This window comes from Pongo pygmaeus, chromosome 9 (genome assembly GCF_028885625.2).
Source record: "Pongo pygmaeus isolate AG05252 chromosome 9, NHGRI_mPonPyg2-v2.0_pri, whole genome shotgun sequence".
NCBI classification, from domain to species: Eukaryota; Metazoa; Chordata; class Mammalia; order Primates; family Hominidae; genus Pongo; species Pongo pygmaeus.
Genome location: NC_072382.2, coordinates 124,519,071 through 124,536,688, shown reverse-complemented (window position 1 = coordinate 124,536,688; position 17,618 = coordinate 124,519,071). Strand labels below are relative to the sequence as shown.

At 45.5% G+C, this 17,618-nt stretch overlaps 1 protein-coding gene across 3 annotated transcripts in view; it reads right to left on the bottom strand.

Moving 5' to 3' along the window:
• UBASH3B (ubiquitin associated and SH3 domain containing B) overlaps nucleotides 1-17,618 on the bottom strand; it is a 156,361-nt gene that overhangs the window by 32,641 nt on the left and 106,102 nt on the right. Inside the window, exons 1-3 of one of the 3 annotated variants that reach the window (XM_063671518.1) lie at nucleotides 4,362-4,391; nucleotides 2,851-2,904; nucleotides 1,913-2,099 (exon numbers count right to left, since the gene is read on the bottom strand). In XM_063671518.1, coding sequence (XP_063527588.1) covers nucleotides 1,913-1,915 — 3 coding nt within the window. In that variant the 5' untranslated portion in view covers nucleotides 1,916-2,099; nucleotides 2,851-2,904; nucleotides 4,362-4,391. Of the gene's footprint in view, nucleotides 1-1,912; nucleotides 2,100-2,846; nucleotides 2,905-4,361; nucleotides 4,392-17,618 lie in introns of those variants that run through there. The other 2 variants (XM_063671517.1, XM_054439518.2) reach the window with 2 other exon arrangements.

Below are 17,618 nucleotides of genomic sequence, written 5' to 3'. Positions count from 1 at the left end.
TAATGTATTGTATGCTTGAAAATTACTAAGAGAGTAAAGTGTTCTCACCACAAATACATGATAAGCATGTGAGGAAATGCATATACAATTAGCTTGATTTAGGCACTCTGCAATGCATACATATATTCAACCATCATGTTATACACCATAAATGTATATAATTTTATCAATTAGAAAAAAATCAGGCTGGGCGCAGTGGCTCATGCCTGTAATCCCAGCACTTTGGGAGGCCAAGGCGGGCAGATCACTTGAGGACTGGAGTTTGAGACCAGCCTGACCAACATAGTGAAACCCCATCTCTACTAAAAATACAAAAATTAGCCAGACGTGGTAGTGGACGCCTGTAATCCCAGCTACTTGGGAGGCTGAGGCAGGAGAATCACTTGAACCCAGGAAGTGGAGGTTGCAGTGAGCCAAGATCACACCACTGCACTCCAGCCTGAGTGACAGAGGGAGACTATATATCAATAAAAAAAAAAGAAAAAGAAAAAAAAATCAAAGCTCTCCTTGCTTGTGAAAAAAAAAAAACAACGAAGGAATGTGACAGGAGAGAGTGCACCATCACAGGAGAAGCTGCGTGTTTTATACTATTTTGTATCATCTGTACCTTTTCTTTTCCTCTTAGATGATCAGAAGTTGACTCTACATCCACCCTCATGAGAGTTGGGAAGAATGAGTCCCAGAGAGCTGTGACATCATCCTCCTACCTTCCTGACAGCATTGGAAAAGAGAATGAACGTCTCTCAAACTCTGAAGGGTTTTGAGAAAGATCCTGGGATGACTAAGAGGAAATGATAGTCACTTTAATTTTCAGAGTGAATGGTAAAAGAGAAGGTGTTAGGAACATATTATTACCTGAGAGCGAGAAAAAGAGAGAGAATATATCTGGGGGAAAAAGCAAAATATTTTTTATAAAAATGTTTTAAAATGCTGCCACTTTGTTTGGTCTTGAATATATGGAGATAAATCAACTCTTCTCTATTACCACAGAGAGCTAGAGTAGACAAAATGTATTTACATGTGTGATAGTGAGGGGGATTATATTTGGTCAGTAGAGGCCGGGCATGGTGGCTCATGCCTATAATCCTAGCACTTTGGGAGGCCGAGGTGGGCAGATCACTTGAGGTGAAGAGTTCAAGACCAGCCTGGCCAACATGGTGAAACCCCATTTCTACTAAAAATACAAAAATTAGCCGGGCATGGTGGCATATGCCTGTAATCACAGCCACTTGGGAGGCTGAGGCAGGAGAATCGCTTGAACTCGAGAGATGGAGGTTGCAGTGAGCCGAGATCATGCTACTGCACTCCAGCCTGTGTGACAGAGTAAGACTCTGTCTCAAAAAAAAAAAAAAAAAAAAAAAAAAAAAAAAAAAAAAACAACAAAAATTGGTCAGTAGATAAGCTTTCTGACAGCTAGGATTATACACTAGGTAATAATGGTAATGGCAAGTAAATATCTTTGCATTCTCTAGAAATATATAGTGGGGAAAAAAAAAAACCTGTGAACAGGAAATGGCTTTCCCTGTCTATAAACTGCCTTTTTTGTTCCCTGCTCTTAGTTCCTCCTCTTTGCTTGTCGTAAGAGTGGAGAGGGTAGACAGCAAACAGGTGTGAAGCTAGATCAGTGATTCTATTCCAGCAACCAGACCAGTGTGTCTCTCACAGAGGGTTACAATCTGGTGCTGCTGCCCCCATCCTGGGGTGCTCCTGGGCCTCAGCAGATAAAACTAGGAAGCGTTGGGGTGAGGGGCTCATTGTGGACCTCACTGATCCCTTGAAGGTCCCTCCAGCTCTAGGAGCCCGTGACTATTCCTGCTATCTTCCTGCGAGGCCCCCCTTTGCTCCAGGTCCCAAAGGGCCATCTGGGATCCTGGGGGCCAGGCTTCCCAGGGGTGGGGGTGCTGCTGCTCACCATAAAGAACTGGCAGAGTGTGATGTGGGGGAAGATGTTGTGTGCCTTGTTCTTCCCGCAGATCTGCTTCGACTGCTGCCAAAAGTCAGAAAGCTTCTGTGCTAAGGGGCCGGTGGGACGGAGGTAGAGGACGTACTCCCGGGGCAGGGGGTCATCCAGGAAGGGGTCACCAACGTGGGAGAATAACCTGTAAGACAGAAGTAAGCCAACGAGGTGTCGCTTGAGAATAATGGGAGGGGAAAAAAGAACTGAGAGACAGATCCACCCTCCATGTGCTCCAAATCCCCGGCACAGCGCAGGGAAGGGTTTTCATTCATGATTTAAAAATCTACTTCTGGAAACTCACACTTCATAACCAACTCTCAGATGCAGCAACTTCTGTCTTCCTTCTTGTCATTTTGCCTCCTCATCCTACAACTCCCTAAAAAAGTCCTAAAACCACTCTCCAGGAAGCATTCTTGGATCAACTCCAAATCCTTTCCCAATCCACTAGGACCAACCCAGTCTGTCCCTCAGGTCAGCCTATAATTAAACCCATGTCCCTCCAAAGACAAGGGAAACTCCCAGAAAGGTAACCTTGTAGGATCCACCCTGGGTAGGGATACCCTGGAAGGTAAGTAGGGTACTTTTCTAAATTGATTTGCTCAATATCCATAACCCTAAAATGAATCTTTAAGTGACTGGAGCAGGGACAGATCTTATGAGAGAGGCTCTATCTGGGAATTACTTAGAATTTTTTTTAAACAGCTCCAAGGAGAAACATACCCTGGGGCCAGGGCAGAGGAGGCAATTGACTTGATAAATGCACTTGCCACAGTCTTTTGGCTCCTGTCTCTTCTGGAAGGGTCCATTAGAGAAAGTCTGCACCTCCCCACTCATCCACATGCACTTAGAGTTAATTATATGCTATTTTCTCAATTTATTTATCTCATACCAACCAGTCACATGCTGCCTGAACACTTCTTCCTCCCGTGGATGCCAACGCTTTTTGTCTGAAAGAAGAAATCAAATTTCTATTGTTAATATTTTTAGCCTCCTCTCACTGCAGTGGCAAGAGCTGAGTATGAAGGAGGCGACATCAAAGCCTGTGTTCCACTCACTCCTCTGTGGTGGGGAGTAGACACCTGCAGCAGGTTTTCCCCCAAGGGTCATATCGAGACATATGGAAGTTAGGACTTGTAATTAATTTCCATGTGATTAGCATCAGATTTGCATGCAGTCTGACAGCCCAGGCAGTCTATTTTCAGCAGTTTCCACATTAGAGTTTTATTTTTGCTTCTCTAAAGGTTGTCATGTCTTGGTTTTTCCTCCTTCCTCTTCACCCACTCATTCTTAGTGACCCAGATCCCTGACAGAGCAGATTCTTGTTTTCAGCCCCTTTGGCAGAAAGTATTAGAAGTGGTGCTGATGGTTTTCTTTTTTCTTTTTTTGAGACAGAGTCTTACTCTGTCACCCAGGCTGGAGTGCAGTGATATGATGATCGTGGCTCGCTGCAGCCTCGACCTCCTGCACTCAAGCAATCCTCCCGCCTAAGCCTCCCAAGTAGCTGGGACTACAGGTGCACACCACCATATTTGGCTAATGTTTTATTTTTGTAGAGACAGGATATCATTATGTTGCCCAGGCTGGTACTGATTATTATTAAGACATAGGGCTAAAAGCTCACAAAGACAAATGGTTTGGATCAATTCATTGCCTCCCTCTACCCACTTCCAACCACCACCAGGCTGGATCCATCATCTCCAAGTATTTTACAGACATCTTTGAGGACGAGTATCACTGGATTAAAGGGAATGGCCAGAGTAGTGTAGCTATCATTCTCACTTCTGGAGAAACAACTCAAAGCATGACTAACTGTGGCTAAGTATCCATAGGCTGGTTATAGCAGTGAAGCCCTGTGTACAAACTTACAAGTGGAGTTCTTCTGAAATTATACACAGGTCTCCAAGAGCCAGATAGTTCTGGAGTCATATCTAGCCTTGCTATTCATCCATCCTTTCATTCATTCATGCATTCATGCTTACATTTATTCAGCAAACATCTACTGAATCTCAACTATTTTCTCAGCACTGTGCTAGGCTCTAGGAATACAGTAATGAACAAGACTTATGTGATCCCTGCCCTAAAGGAGTTTTCTGTCTAGTAGGCATGTAAATATTAATCATACAGATAATGATTTAATTACATTGGTGTTAAGTGCAATGGAGGGAAAGCACAGGGGACATAAGAACATAGGACAGGGAGATCTAACCTGGTCTGAGGGGCTGGGGAAGGCTGCACTAAGGATGGAAGATTTCAAGCGAAATCTGAGGGTGTAGACACATCTGGGTGGGGTGGATGGGGCGCGTGGTGGTCGTTGATGTGGAAAACACCTGGTGTATCTATTCTATAGTGAGATGTAAAGATTAAATGAGCCAGTGCAGAGAAGGAGCCTTGGACAGTGTCTGACCTATCATAGGTGATCAATAGGTGCTCTTTCTTGTCTCTTCACATTACGTTGATTCAGCATCCTTGGGAGAGAGAAGAGATGAGTGGGAATCCAAGTTACACTGACACTCTGCAAGCATCCTTTCCCCAAATGGCTGCTAAACTCACTCCCTCCTTCCTTGTCCTACCCTTCTATGGAGCAATTAGAATGACCGATGCTGTGAGAATCGCAGGGTTGGATTGGGAGGGACCTCAGAGGTCATCTGTGAACCCAACTTCTTCATTTGACACAAAGAAAAACTCACGTGGAAAGAAGTGATGAAATGCGCTTAAAGCAGCCTAGCTGGGGTGACGGCTGAGCAAAGGCCAGCCTCTGTTGTTCTGCTCCACAGAAAGACAAATTACAGACTATCCGCTTCCCCCATGAAAGTCTGCGCACAGATACAAAATGATCAGGATAAGGAAGTCTGCACAGCTAATGAGAACAGCATTGTAAAAGGCAAGCCTACTTACAGGGAGATGAAGTTACGGAGAAGCAAGACAGACCCCTCTGCTCCCCTTGGAACAGCTGGTGCAGAAAAGGCTGGAAGCACAGAGACCAGCACACGCTCATTCCCACACTTTGACAAGGTGCTCAACTGCTGCTGGGTTGCAGCCTTGTCTGTTTCCTCACGACTTACTAGACAATCAGAGGCCACACATCTCACTTTTTTTTTCAGTACAGAAGCCACGTATGCACAAAACAACACAAATCATGACCTTTTAGAAGTTAGAACCTCTGAGGAATTAAAGTCACCAAAAAAGGACCCATTGTTCCAAAAACAACTGGGAAAAGGAAAACGCATTTGTGGCACCAGACAATGTGCTATTTATATAAGGAATTCAATTTCTTTTTTTCTACACCCTTCCCCCAGTGAAATATATCCGACTGAAATTTAATTTATTTCTTCCTAGGCACTAGGAGTATCATCTGGAAATGAAAGATCTAATTAAGTGATGGTCTCTGTAACTCAAAAGACTAGTTTTGGAAAGAGTTCAAAGAAAAAATTGAGAAAGATAATGAAAGGTTTGGGTGATAAGATGATGATGAAAGGCTAAGGAAATCCAAATTCTTTGTTCTGAAAAGCCGAGATCTGAGAGGTCCCCGGTTCGGTGGAAGGTTATCGTATCTGGTGCACATGCTCCGGGGAGGCTCGGCCAAGATAAAACAAGCACAAAGGGCTCAAGTTACCTACCAGGAGGGACTTTCTGGCAGCCATGTAGTTTAAAGTTTTTATTTTTATTTTTGAAAGCTTCGAGAAAGCTGTTACCTATCTGAAACAGGGGTGTGCAATTCTCCAGGCAGGAGGCTGCACGAGGAGTAAAAGCTCATTTTCCCTAAGGTCATGAGCCATAGACAAACCTTGCTGGCCCTTCACCCACTGCCAAGCTGGCATCGATTTGGGCTAAGTGTGTTCCTACAACTCTGCCCACCGAACAGACTGAACATGGGTGTGGCAGAACATCTCTCTCCCTCTCCACTCTGCTGAGGAATGACTGTTGCCATAGAGCACCCACCTCCATGGTCCACCCATGGGGCCAATGCCAAGGGCAAGTGTGAGTATGTGGAGTGGACCCTAAACCCCAGACTGAGTCTGCTCATCTGCTATCCTCAGGGTGACTCAGGAGTTGGCAGAGAGTTTACTCAGACACTGTCTGAGACCTCGAGAAGATAAAGGAGGCATATCCCTTTAAACTAAAATGCACCCATTGGATGATAGCGACAACTTACAGCAATCAGTGATTTAAATGGAACCTTCTTGGTTAGAACCGGTGAAATGTGAATTGTTGAAGTTTTGTCATGTGTGAACCTAAATTTGACTTCTGATCCTAGCCCTAACCTTCCTGATTATGTGTAGGGCTCATTTGTAGCAGAATAGGAAAAAGAAATAGTGTAAAAACTCTCCTGCCTACTAAGGATGGAGAAGAACAGCACAAAGAAAAGAAACACAATGGCTAATTTAAAAAACCCAGGTAAGCAGTGGTCCTTCCCACAGGGGAGGGAACAGCAGCGCCCGCCAATGGCCTTGCAGCGCTCGGGCGGGATTCTTCCTACTTTCTGCCCTCAGCTTGGAGGATTTTTGAATTCAAGGTTGGTCTAGCCCCAGGGTCACAGAGATATCTCTCATGCCCTTGAAGGAGGTTTGCAAGGAAAAATCGCTCCTGTTAGTCTGCCTGAGACAAAGCAGCTTTCCTTCTTTCTGCCTTCCCTCCCTCCTCTTCCTCCTTCCCTCTCTCTTTCTTCCTTCCTTCTTTCCCTCCCTCCTCTCCCTTCTTTCTTTTCCTTCTACTCTCTTTTTTCTTCTCCTCCTAAGGAACTCTTACCAGGAAACCAAATGAAAACCAAAAACAAAACCCCTGAATTATCACGGGATGTACAGAGAGGAGGAAGGTATGGTCCCTACCCTTAGAGAGCTCACAGCCTTAGAGAGTCAGATACAAAAGCAGCTTCTTACAATGCAATATGCCAAGGGCCATGACGGAGACGTGCAGGGTGCTAAGAGAGCTCACGGTGGGCCCAGCTCCGTAGTGGGGAGTTCCCAAGCCTGAGGTTCTCAAATTGTACACCAAGCTACTCTAGGTCAGAACACCGCAGCAAACTCAAAGAGGTGCCACTGGATATTTTAAATGTTATAAGGGAAACATAGCAATACTCATCATCTGTTGAACACCACATAAGCTTCTAGCTTGAGGTAGTTAGAGTTCACAATATCAGACTGGGCTGCATTCTTGAGGTCCTATCTTGGTGAAGCTGCAGTTTTAGCAACTGTTGTAATAAAAACCAAATACCCAGTGAAAATCAATGTGGAACAGGCAATGAGAGTGGCAGTGCCCCATCTGATCCTAAGCCTGGGGCAGTTGTGCAGTGCCCCACAGACACACACATCCCATTAGTAAGTAGCTGTGGTTATTTAAGTATAAAAATGTGATTATTCTTTCAGTGTGTGTGTGTGTGTGTGTGTGTGTTTTGACACAGCTCTTAAGTTGCCAGGACATAAATACTTATTAAGGTGTTTAGATCTAACTACTAAATAAACAGAACTGTTGGTATTTATGTTGGCCCACAGGCTGTATGTAAAAATTATTGGACTCTAAGGGGTTGTGGGCTGAGGAAGTTTAGGACTCTTTCCTAAAAGAAATGATGCTTGATCTGGACCTTAAAAGCTAAGTAAGAGGCTGGACACGGTGGCTCACGCCTGTAATCCCAGCATTTTGGGAGGCCAAGGCAGGTGGATCACCTGAGGAGAGGAGTTCGAGACCAGCCTGACCAACATGGTGAAACCCCGTCTCTACTAAAAATACAAAAATTAGCCGGGCGTGGTGGCGTGGTGGTGGGTGCCTGTAATCCCAGCTACTTGGGAGGCTGAGGCAGGAGAATCACTTGAACCCGGGAGGTGGAGGTTGCAGTGAGCCGAGGTTGAGCCATTGCACTCCATCCTGGGCAACAAGAGCAAAACCCCATCTCAGGAAAAAAAAAAAAAAAGCAAAGTAAGAGCTGACTAGAGAAAGAAAGGAAAGCAGAAGGACATTTGAAGTAGAGAGAATGGCACCAGCAAACAGATGAAAGCAAGAGACAGCACTGCATGTGCAGGAAAATCCAAGTTTGGTAATGCTAGGGCCAAAATTGTAAAGCTGGATGAGGGTAAAGATAAAGGCCTTTGCAGATACCTGAAAACGTAGGCAGGAGATCACTCGCAAAGGCCTTATGCACCACTTTAGAGCTTGGACCTGATCTCAAATTAAGCTAGAGAGAGGCATGACCAGATTTGCTTGCATTGAAGGATAAATTTCAGAGAGATACAGCTGGGTGCTGGGAGACTGGAAGGCCTTGACAATAGATGGGAAGAACACATTGAGAGGTTGAACTGAAGCAGTGACAATGAGGATATTGGCAATGATGTTTAGATGGTTGACTGAATAAAGCTGAGACTGATCTGGCACTACAGCTTGAATATTTATGTGGGTGGTGGAGACACCCTCTGAATGAAAATGCAGGAGTAGAAACTAGTTGGGGCTGGGGGTGATAGTGACAGTGAGCTTATTATTGTTCCAGGCAAATAGTGAGACCAGGTATCATTAAAGAGACACAACCAGTCTTGTTGTTAGCTGTCATTTTCTTTGTTGGCTTGACTGCACTTTCTTGTCTCTTTGCGTCTGTAATCCAGACACTTCTTTTGGGCCATCTATTGAGCTCCTATTTCCTGTCTAAGGAATACCTTCTGCTCCCAAATCACTCAATGCTATGGTCAAAAATAACACTTAAGACATCCCCGACTCAGAGGGATAGGTTATCCCAGACCAGCAGGTTCTCTAGGGGTGCTCAGCATATGCCTTCAGAAGAGAGTTCCCCTATTTTAGTGCCACTTGATAAAACTCAAATATCTGACACCTGCAGTAAAAAGCAAGAGACAAGATACAGGCTAACGGAATGAAAAACATATTCCCTCGAAATAGTAAGACTTTGATTCAATTAAGTAGAAAACTAATTGGTTGAGCTTTCCAGTTACTTGGAGCTGTATTGTCCTTGACTTTGCATTGCTGGTGGACTCACACGCGTGGCGGCAGGCACTGCACCTGCTCCATGCATTGGTTCTCTGCGACCAAGGACTTGTTCACTCAGGAAATGGGAAGGCACAGGGTCAAGTATGTAATCCTTCAAGTGGATGAAATTCCCTATGCAACCAAAATTAAATTATACTTTTCCTTCATGTAGCTAAGATGATCTTACATTTGGAAACATTTAATACGAACTATAATATTTTTAAAAATGTTCTCAACCTCCAGGATACCAGTTGTTAAATTTTCCATACCTAACAGTTTGAATTCAATTAAAAGATGACCTAATTAATCAGATGCCTCATTCTCCTCCCTCAAAATCAGTTTAAAAGTCGGCAATGAACTAGGGGATGGGTAAACTGAGGTAGAACCCAACTCCTCTTTTCCCTGGTTGAAGAGTCCAGCCACACAGTGGTCATTGTTGCCACAAAGGAAGATGGAGGTATTCTTTTGGGGTATATTTGGAAAATAACACTTTTTCATAAAGTAGTTTTAGGTAGAAATACCACAGCCTTTTGTTGTGCTCTATGAATTGCTGAATCAGTACTGAACATCCTCACAGGATGCTCTGAGGCTGCTCAACAGAGTGCCTGGGGCTGGCGGCCATCCTGAGAACAGAGGGCACACAGGTGACTCTCCATCTATTTGTTTCTCTAGTAGAAGAAAAATGAGGATAAGGGAGTCTATCATAATTGAGGGCCTTTATGTACCAGGCACTTCAGACTTTAAACCTTTATGGCATGGTTTGGATATGGTTTGCTTGACCCCACCAAGTCTCATGTTGAAATTTGATCCCCAGTGTTGGAGGTGAGGCCTGGTGGGAGACGTTTGGATCATGGAACTGGATTCCTCATGAATGGCTTGGAGCCAGTTTTCTGGGAGTAAGTTCTCACTCTTCGTTTTCACGGGAGCTGGTTGTTGAAAAGAGCCTGGCAGCTTCTCCCCTCTCTCTCCCCCTTCTTCTCTCCATATGTCTCCTCCCTTTGCCTTCTGTCATGAGTGGAAGCTTCCTGAGGTTCTTGACAGAAGCAGATGCTGGAGTCATGCCTCCCGTATAGTCTGCAGAACTGAGAGCCAAATAAACCTCTTTTCTTTATAGATTACCCAGCCTCAGGTATTCCTTTATAGTAATAAAAATGGACTAAGCTACCTCATGACAAACTTATGAAGCTGGTATTGTGAGGAACCTAAATGCACCTGGTGACTCTGCCCTGAATGGCCAGCAGTCAAGTCATCTCTGGTTGTCCCGTAACAGGGGTTGGTTTTAGAGGTTGTGATTAAAAGTCCATAAATCAGTGTACTGAGTAGTTGTCAATCTTGAGAGGGTCAGATGTTTAATTTTGTTTTGTAAATATATGAGTAAATAGGCTGGGCACGGTGGCTCACACCTGTAATCCGAGCACTTTGGGAGGCCAAGGTAGGTGGATCACTTGAGATCAGGAGTTTGAGACCAGCCTGGTCAACATGGTGAAACTCTGTCTCTACCAAAAATACAAAAATTAGCTGGGCCTGGTGGTGGCTGCCTATAATCCCAGCTACTTGGGAGGCTGAGGCATGAGAATCACTTGAACCAGGGAGGCAGAAGTTGCCGTGAGCCGAGATTGTGCCACTGCACTCCAGCGTGGGCGATAGAGTGAGGCTCAGTCTCAAATACATATATATATATATATATATACACACACACACACACACACACACACACACATATACATATATATATTTTTTTCTTTTTTAATATACTCGTATATATATATGAGTAAATACATGATTCAGTACCCAAAACTCCTGACTGCAATACGGTATTTGAAACCTCATGCCATCCAGACAGCCCTCACGGACAGCATTTCTGCTTCTCCACAGAGCGCCCTCTTCACAGGACAGTCACTGGCCATGGTGATGGGAAGGACACTGTATCTGTATCTAGTCACCAAATGGAGCCAATCAGATCTGAGATATCTACTTCTCTGTTCCCTGTACTTTCTCAGTTAAGCAATGTGGCAACAGGACTGAAGGCAGCTTGAGATTTGTGGAGGGAAAAATCTCTCCCAAGAAGGATGCATGAAAATCATCCCAGATAGCAAACCACTCAGGAGGGCTCCCAGGCTAGCAGTCATTTTTATCCTATTACAGATGAGGAAACTGAGGTTTCAGGCCACACGACAGTCGTGCAAGTCAACCGCTACAAGTCAAGAGTCACTTGTTCAGCACCTGAGGTCCATGTTTAAGGTCCAAATAAACATAAAGACATCATTTAGACATTGGCCTTGCTCTTGAGGAGTGCACTATGTGAAGGTCCCCAGGTTTGTAACTTGGTTGCTTCTGACTCCAGAGCAACATTCTTGCCCACCCTGTCTGTCTCTACAGTACCTGTCCCATCTGGCTGCTTCTCTTCCTCTGTGAATGCTGCCCAATGAGAGCTGACTGCAGTCAGAGCTTTGAAAATCTCCTTCTTAGTCCTCTGTGCTGTGTGGCTTGGGAAAAGCGAGCTTGCCTCTCTGTGGTAAAGTTTTGTCCCTTAGTTAACCGATAGCATTCCCTTGAAATACAAAAAGAGCAAAAGAGGCTGGGCGTGGTGCCTGTAATCCCAGCACTTTGGGAGGCCCAGGCGGGTGGATCACGAGGTCAAGAGATCGAGACCATCCTGGCCAACATGGTGAAACCTCATCTCTACTAAAAAAACACAAAAATTAGCCGCGCATGGTGGCGCATGCCTGTAGTCCCAGCTACTTGGGAGGCTGAGGCGGGGGAATTGCTTGAACCAGAGAGGCAGAGGTTGCAGTGAGCCGAAATCGTGCCATTGCACTCCAGTCTGAGTGACAGAGAGAGACTCCATCTCAAAAACAAAACAAAACAAAACAAAAAGAAACCTTTACTATCAGAGATTACTTTTTTTTTTTTTGAGACGGAGTCTTGCTCTATCACCAGGCTGTATGCAATCTCGCTCACTGAGACCTCTGCTTCCCGGGTTCAAGCAATTCTCCTGCCTCAGCCTCCCGAGTAGCTGGGATTACAGGCACACGCCACCAGGCCCAGCTAAGTTTTGTATTTTTAGTAGAGACGGGGTTTCGCCATGTTGGTCAGGCTAGTCTCGATCTCGTGACCTCGTGATCTACCCACCTCGGCTTCCCAAAGTGCTGGGATTACAGGTGTGAGCCACTGCGCCTGGCCCAGAGATTACTAGCAATAGAAGTCTGGGCTCTTCTACCCCCACAGCTGAGTCTCCCCCAGACTCCTGTCAGCAGGTCTTCTCGGGGGAAGGGGCTGGAGACCTGGGTCGGTGGTGGGAGACTAGAAGCACAACTGAGTCCAGAGGTAGGCAAAATATGCCCATGCAAATGCATGCCAGAGCCAAGCAAAGATGTTTGTTACTATATTCTATTATTTATTTATTTTTATTTGTTTATTTTTGAGACGGAGTCTTACTCTGTCACCCAGGCTGGAGTTCAGTGGCACGATCTTGGCTCACTGCCAGCCCCGCCTCCCGGGTTGACACCATTCTCCTGCCTCAGCCTCCTGAGTAGCTGGGACTACAGGCACCTGCCACCACGCCCGGCTAATTTTATTTTTTAGTATTTATTTATTATTATTATTTTTTGAGACGGAGTCTCGCTCTCTCCGTCGCCCAGGCTGGAGTGCAGTGGCGCGATCTCGGCTTACTGCAAGCTCCGCCTCCCAGGTTCACGCCATTCTCCTGCCTCAGCCTCCTGAGTAGCTGGGACTACAGGCGCCCGCCACCTCGCCCGGCTAATTTTTTGTGTAGTTAGTAGAGAAGGGGTTTCACCTGTTAGCCAGGATGGTCTCGATCTCCTGACCTCGTGATCCGCCTGCCTCAGCCTCCCAAGTGCTGGGATTACAGGCGTGAGCCACCGCGCCCGGCCACTATATCCTATTTTATATCACTTGTGCTGCTTCTCCTAATTGGCAACTACGTCTATATTTCTGGCAGAATAAGATAGGCAGTTCATGATAGCTCTTGACTCATGGAGGCCTCCATTTCACTTGGAGATGCTTCTCCCTCAACTCATTCCGCTGAGAAGGACCCTGGGTATCCACAGCTGCTATCCTGCCCCTCTCCTTTCGCTTCTTCCCTTAGGACAGGCAGCTTTCACAGCCTAGTGAAAGGCCATCACTTTTCTGCAGTGCACCAGCCACGCTGGGTGATTAATACAGGAGACTGCATACCTCAGGTAAGGCCTAACCTGTTACAATTTTAAGCTGAGCAGGAAATGATGTGTAGAGTGGCCACAGGCAATGGCATGGGAGTGAGACTACGTTACATGAAGCTGTGTAAAGGGAGGGTGAAGACACTGAAGCCACAATCACAGCCCAGGAGCAGCCTGGGCACCAGGTCCAGGACTTAAAACATACGTGAGCTCCCAGGCATGAGGCTTCCAAAAGACTTATATGGAGATACAGGCTAGGCACAAAACATCCAGTAACCCAATGGGCTGAGAGCCAGAGATCTATCAGGCAGTGGTTGCCAGAGTGGTTAATTAATTATCAACCACTTCTAGTCTGCTAAACTTCTTCCTCCACTGAGGTGGAACTCAACCTTATGAAAAAGTTGCCACTTCTCTTCTAATGTACCTGCTGTGTGCTGTCATGGGGGGGGTGTGAGCAAGCAGCCAGGCCAACTCTTTCTTCCCTTTCACCCTCTAAGTCACTTGGATGAGCTGGAATCCTTGAGTCTCAGGTCAAAGCAAGAGTCCCACTCTCCAGGGTCAAAGCACTGAGCCCAGGGCTCAGTGGGAAGCGTCACAAGTGCCCGTTCTTCCCTGGAAACCCAGTGAGAAGTGGCCAATAAGCCTCTCCTTAGGCACAATCATGGAGCTCTACTCCAGACCCTTGGTGCCTTCCAGGCTGGAATGGGCTTCTTGGCATTAGAGGAAGTTGAGGATATTGAGAATTTCAGTGTCTGCCTCTCTGTCTTAGGGCCTGTGCTCCTGACATTTACCTTAGCTAAATCAGCAGAGGCTTTCCTTCTTATCTTCCAAAGACAAAAATGAATAAAACCAAACCTAGTCTCTGTGGGTGCAAGTCTAGACATGAAAAAAAAAAGGGCTTTTATGACTATAAAACAAAAAATCCTGTTAATCTAAAAAGGATAGCTTCCCCCTACATTTTTTTTTTCTATGCAGCAGAACTGACTTGCTTCTAGGCTTTTGCTAAATACCCATTCCTCTTGGATTCTACCTTTTTCTTTGGCAAAGGTTCAGTTCCACCCCACACTAAAATCAGCATGCTTCCTTTTTCTCTTCTGTTGGTTTAGGCTGGTTCCAGGAATGGAGTCTACTCCATGTGCAGAGCAGTTAGTTGGGTGTGAGGATGGGCAGAATTAGAGCCAGCCTGATTCCAGGCACTCCAGTGACCAGGGATGGAAGACGCTGGCAGAGTAACCAACCTAATTCCCTGAATTCACGTACTACAGCACCTCTCATCTACCACTGTCTGTTAGTTGAGACTTCAGTTTCTGATACGGTCGCTCTTTCAGCTACCAGTGGCCAATAAGATCCATGCAATTCAGTCCCACCTTTAATCAACAGAGGTCAAGTCAGTGTTGGGAAGCCTTGGGGGAATAGCTAAGAGCTGCGCAAGCCAAGGAGGGGAAGCAGTGGTATTTCAGCCAAGCCTTCCAGGCTAAAGCAAAATCAGGGACTGGTCACATACAGCTGCTCTAGCAGGTTCTCGCAGGAGCTGGAACATGGATAGGTGTCTTTTTCCCAAAGGAAGTCATTTCTTACTTGGTGCTTTCATTTTTTTCATTTTCAAAAAGGAGGTGATTACAAGCCCACAGGGAGATCGAGAAAGATGTGACATCGATAAAGTGTTTTGAGGTCCTCAGAAGCAACCATAAGTGATAGTGATTCCTTGGCTGCAAAGGATCTTAGGACCATCCTGCCCATTTCTCCTTATGGCTAGATAAGACTGTACTTTAGACCATCCACGGCTTTTGAAGGATTTTTCCTCTTCTCATGGATATTAAGAATAGGAGATCCAGCAATGTCTCTTGGTTGCCTAATGGCCCTGGCACTCAGAATGTTTTTCCACGAGTCCAAACTCCTTCCAACGACACTCAAACTTACGCCACCCTTTTCTGTACCCGGTAGAGTTGGTCACTGTTTCCTACATAATAAGATTATTTATTCTATCACTTTCATACAAGGAAGTCCAGCTACTTTTTATCACCAAGGCCAGTAAAATAGGCTTGCAAAGAGCCTGGGCAGTTCAGTTGAACAATCTCATCTCCGAAGTCTTGCCCCCTCTCCACTAGCCTTCTCCCCATGAGGCTGAGGGAGGGCAGTAGAGAAGCCTGTCAGTAAATATCAACCATAATGGCTCTACCCATTTCCTTCAGAGGAAATGAAACTAATGGAGAAAGATATATTGATCACAAAGACTCAATTTCAGAATCAGTCTCCTGGTGGTGAACCCTTTCAGTTAGGTGGGGTTAATGGCCTCTGCTTTCAGCTGTTGTCCAGTGTGAGAGCTGCACATCCTACAATCAATGGGATAGCAAGCCTGCTGGGGACATTACCACCAAGGCCAGCCAATGGGAAGAACATGGCTCTGGGTTTTTTTATAAAGCTAATCAGAGAAAGGGAAAAAAAATTTCCTGAGCTATTTGGGGGCTTAAGTAAGTCTTCAGCTGAAGGCCTCCAACCTGTGGGGGAGGCCTTTCTTTCCTATCAACAAGACTCTGCTTTCCAACCCATAAAGAGGCTATTAGGCAGCCCTCCTTAGGGGGTGGTTAGCAGGGAAAATGCTGTTTAGGTTTCCCGATGTTTTTATGTGGCAGGGCCCAGCAGCCCATATAGGAGGCCTTTTTTGTTCTTGCTAAAAAGGGGCTGGAACTCTGGCCTCTGCTGTAGGGAGGCAGCAGTTTGTAATTGGGAAACCAGCCATTAGACCATGGGTGGTGACATAATAAGACACATTTCTCTTTGCCTCTGTTATGTGTCCCTCTAGCATCTAGACAATGCCCTTCTGCTCCCCAAGATCAATGAGTTTTTGCAGAGAGGCACAGGTGGGAGCACATTCTTGGGAACAAAACTCTCATTAGCGATGGGACTGTGGACAAGTTAATTATCCTAAAACTCACTTTCCCAATCTCTTAAATGGCGGTAATAACTGCCTTACGGGGTAGAATAATGATTAATATCACATAATGTATTTGAAGAGCTCAGCACAATGTTTGGCATATATTAGGTACTTAACAGAAATAACCTTTGCATTATTATCTAATCAATCTTTGTAATTTTCCTGGAATAAATGTCTGTAAATTCCATGCTAATAGAAATATTTTGAGACTGGGGACCAGAAGACCCAGATTCTTTCTCTGCTAAAATAATCTACAACCATCTGGTAAGGTCTTAAGGAATGTATGGGATTCAGGGAGAGAGAAAGGCTCCTCAGATAAGGCGATAACATAAGGAAAGGTGCAGAGGTAGAAACCATCCGGGAACAGGTGACGGTGGCAGGAGTCTACATAAGAGGACACATGACGCAGATTGTTGGGAGCCAGGCAGGGGAGTTTAGATTTGATCAGGAAGAAAGTGAGGAGTCAATGAGAGAACTCTCAGCAGGCGTGGAGAAGAAGAAAGCAACATTTCCCACTGTCTGTTGTCTTCTAGGCTGTCAATGGAGGGTGTGCGTTTCTGCTGAGCGGAAGTATCCTAACAGAAGAGTGATAGCCCTGAGCTGGTGTCCACAGTCAGGCTCTGGGGAGAGGCTGGCCAGGGCTGCCTTCTCCCTCGCAGATCCTCAGATCAAGTCACTAGCTCTATCCTTGAAGCCTTTACTCCCCAGTGGGCAGAGTAGTAACATCACTGCCCACCTGAATATCTCTGGAGGGAGTAAGTTTCAAAAGCTCTCTCAATTGTATGCAGTGAACTATTATTATTTCCTGAGAAACAGAGGATCAGAAGCCTGTCTTACCCATGGACAACAGCAAGCCAGGGGCACGGTGATTCCAGAATGAGGTCACAGATGTTATTAGGTCGGTGCAAAAGTAATTGTGGTTTTTGCCATTGAAGGTAATGGCGAAAACCGGCCGGGCGCGGTGGCTCACACCTGTAATCCCAACACTTTGGGAGGTGGAGGTGGGCGAATCACTTGAGGTCAGGAGTTTGAGACCAGCCTGGCCAACACGGTGAAACTCCATCTCTAATAAAAATACAAAAATTAGCTGGGCGTGGTGGTGCATGCCTGTAGTCCCCGCTACTCAGGAGGCTGAGGCAGGAGAATCGCTTTAACCTGGGAGGCAGAGGTTGCAGTGAGCAGAGATCATGCCACTGTACTCCAGCCTGGTGACAGAGTAAGACTCTGTCTCAAAAAAAAAAAAAAAAACGATCTGGGAGAAACAGATGAAAATGAAGAGTGATTTCAGGTTGCAGATGACAACAGAGACTAGTTGTTTTTTCTCTTATTCCCACCCCCTTTTCTCTCTAAACCACTAGAATCAGCTAAAAATACTTAAACTTGGGTAATTTTTAGTCCTTCTGAAATGGTTTCAGCCCAAATCTACATAAGAGACTCTGGCTAACGGCTTTGGTGGGTCAGAGAAAATGTACACAGACCAGACAGAGCCATTGTCACTCTTCTGTAACTCTTCTTGGTAAGTAATTTGTTAGCAACATTTATTTATGTTTTATTTTTGGAGTTGGTGTCTCACTCTCACCCAGGC